Source organism: Setaria italica, chromosome VI, assembly GCF_000263155.2.
Source record: "Setaria italica strain Yugu1 chromosome VI, Setaria_italica_v2.0, whole genome shotgun sequence".
In the NCBI taxonomy this organism is placed as follows: domain Eukaryota; kingdom Viridiplantae; phylum Streptophyta; class Magnoliopsida; order Poales; family Poaceae; genus Setaria; species Setaria italica.
In genome coordinates this window covers 13,211,348-13,213,921 of record NC_028455.1, presented here as the reverse complement: position 1 = coordinate 13,213,921, position 2,574 = coordinate 13,211,348, and the positions used below count along the sequence as shown (strand labels likewise).

Here is a 2,574-nt window from a genome sequence, read left to right as displayed (position 1 = left end):
CATGGTGATCTCCATCTCGCATGTTACATGTGGCGCCATCCTCTGGTGATGAGTCCTCCAAGAACTAGAGCATGTTATTACGCCTAATAGCTAGTAAAGAATCTAGTAATGAAGATTGATTAATTTGTAACATGAGTCACTTCCTTGCATATTGTTGATGTTAATACAATAAAGAGACGATCACTTTGGCACATCCCCTCAACTTATGTAATGGGTTTTGTAAATAGTCTACGTTTAATACCTCTATTAGTGTCTAAAGATTTGATGTGACACGTGCTTAAAAATAAGCAAAGGAACCAAACAGGCCCAGAATTGGCTGGGATGGGCATTGGCGACAAAATGAATCTTGTTTATACAATTTTACCATTGACACGTGTCCACGTCCAAGAAGAATTTTTTAATTCTTTTAATCCATTATATCATTAAGCATCCTAACATTCAGGCAGAAACTGAAGCGCAGGATGGAAATTTTGCTTTGGGTACGACACCCTCACACCCAAGTACCCAACCAAACAGGCTTCACATACATTTGTACTACATTTCCAATCTCGCTGTAAATTCAAGCACACCTAAACCGATCAGCAGCCACCAGCCAACATAGCCAGGTAGAACTTCTATACTGTGACCGAAACCGAATCATCTTTATACTGAGGAGCAAATCAGATGCACTGTGTTTTGATCTCTGAATACACAGCAATGTTACAGACAGCACAAGTAGATTACAGTAAAATGTTCTAACGGTTACAACACTGTGCAGTGAATCAGCCTAAGCACCATAGAAACTTCTTTTAACAATGGCATTTCTCATCTAGCAGTAGAGCTATTTGCGCTGGATTACCGGGAGGTAGACACCCTCAGCTGCCAGCCAGAGGTTGTCTGGGCGCTTGTCGCCAACACCGCATACCTGCAAAAGCAGAAACAGATAATCCAGTTAGCTTTACATAATTCTGGTAGCAAAACAGAGCTCTCGATCACAAATGGATGAAAGAAGACATGAGAACAACTCAGATGAACCCACCTCTTGCTGCCCACCGGCAATTCGTGTGTACTTCCTGTCGTGGCTGTGCAGATAACCACCAGTATCAACATGTCGTAACCGAATTCTCTGGTCTTGCCGCCATGTTTTCCCGCTGCCCTCAATCTCGAGCCTAATAAATTATTTGGTAATAAGAGACATGAGTTCAGCTAGGTCAAGGAAAGATATGACAATAGCTTGCTGAACTACATTTCTAACAGAAGTACTAACCTCCAGTAGTCTCCAGTATCAGATTCATTCTCTCCACCAAAGCAGCTGACCTGAGAGTACAGGTACATACATTTAACATTATGTCTTGAACACATAAAGAAGTAATCTCAGGTAGCAACACAATTTTACTCAGAAAAAAGGTTTAGTTGGCAAAAGTAGCCATGAATTCTGTGCATAAGTTCTCATAAGAGGCAACAAGAAGCAAGTACTACAATCATATTAATGGGAAAATTTCAAAATAGGGGGAAGATATCACAAAATTCCTTTAGTTCCCAAAAACACCTTTTTGCAAATTATTCTATTTCACAAGGGATGAAAGAACAACTCTGACAGTTTCTATAACATTAACATGCGAACTGTATTTCGCAGAAACCACCTTTTCTATAGAGCACAAAAGTACAAGAAAGTAATTAGTTGCTGACCTCCAGATTTCCTGTTATGGGGGAAGCATGCAGATGGCTGTGCAACCACTTTCGAGTTCTCATATGTTGAAGCCTTATTATAGTTCCATGTGCAATTGGATCACCTTGTTTCCCCGAAGAACCTGGTTGAGGTCTCACTATCTGCATAACAAGATGTGCCATAAAAGTTGTCAAGAAAAAGGCTTGGATCAGAACCTTTAACCATGAGTTAACTATGTTCAACCATGAAGCAACTGGAGAAAAGTAATAGTGTAAGGCAGATATCAGAAGCATGTCACTATATGTTCTATTGTCATTTCATATGCATATTTTCTTTAAGTTGCCATTAAGAGCAGACGAGGAAGGTGTCGATACTCTACTTTCAATACTATTATCCAAATGGGCGTTTTTCAAAATGCAGAACACAAGACACAATAATTTTCAACACAAAAGTCACAGTGAATAAAACAGTCCGCGCATAACTAAGCAAGATGTCCCACCCCAGCTAGCATCACAATCACAGATAAGATGTGGTGCCGTGGTGGGTTGAAATCATCTCACAGTTGCCAGTAAACAGAGAATAGAATGACAGAATGGACTGATTTATTGCTCGTCAAACCATGGATCAACACCTCTCTTTTATATGGGAATTGCTTAACATGATGGCTAGCTGAATATACCAGGTTTTCAACTGTCCACTTCATGTTATAAGAGACTCCCTAAGAGATCTGACTTCTTATTTCTCTACTAAAGCAACCATGACCAATAATCAGACTCTGCCAAGTACTAAAACTGGTCTGGTTGTCAGACTGCTACAGCATTGCTTCTTTTCCTCTGATAGCAGTCTCCCACATGGGCCCCACATGACAGTTAGGTTAAGTTGTCGCTTGGGCCTGGTTTGGTTCCGGTTGCTTATTTTTAGCACCC

At 40.4% G+C, this 2,574-nt stretch overlaps 1 protein-coding gene across 1 annotated transcript in view; it reads right to left on the bottom strand.

The window, feature by feature from the left end:
• Positions 1–606: 606 nt before the first annotated feature.
• LOC101777075 (stromal cell-derived factor 2-like protein) overlaps positions 607–2,574 on the bottom strand; it is a 3,975-nt gene continuing 2,007 nt past the window's right edge. Inside the window, exons 3-6 of the mRNA XM_004973089.3 lie at positions 1,669–1,809; positions 1,247–1,296; positions 1,019–1,148; positions 607–904 (exon numbers count right to left, since the gene is read on the bottom strand). Coding sequence (XP_004973146.1) covers positions 821–904; positions 1,019–1,148; positions 1,247–1,296; positions 1,669–1,809 — 405 coding nt within the window. The 3' untranslated portion in view covers positions 607–820. The remainder of the gene's footprint in view (positions 905–1,018; positions 1,149–1,246; positions 1,297–1,668; positions 1,810–2,574) is intronic.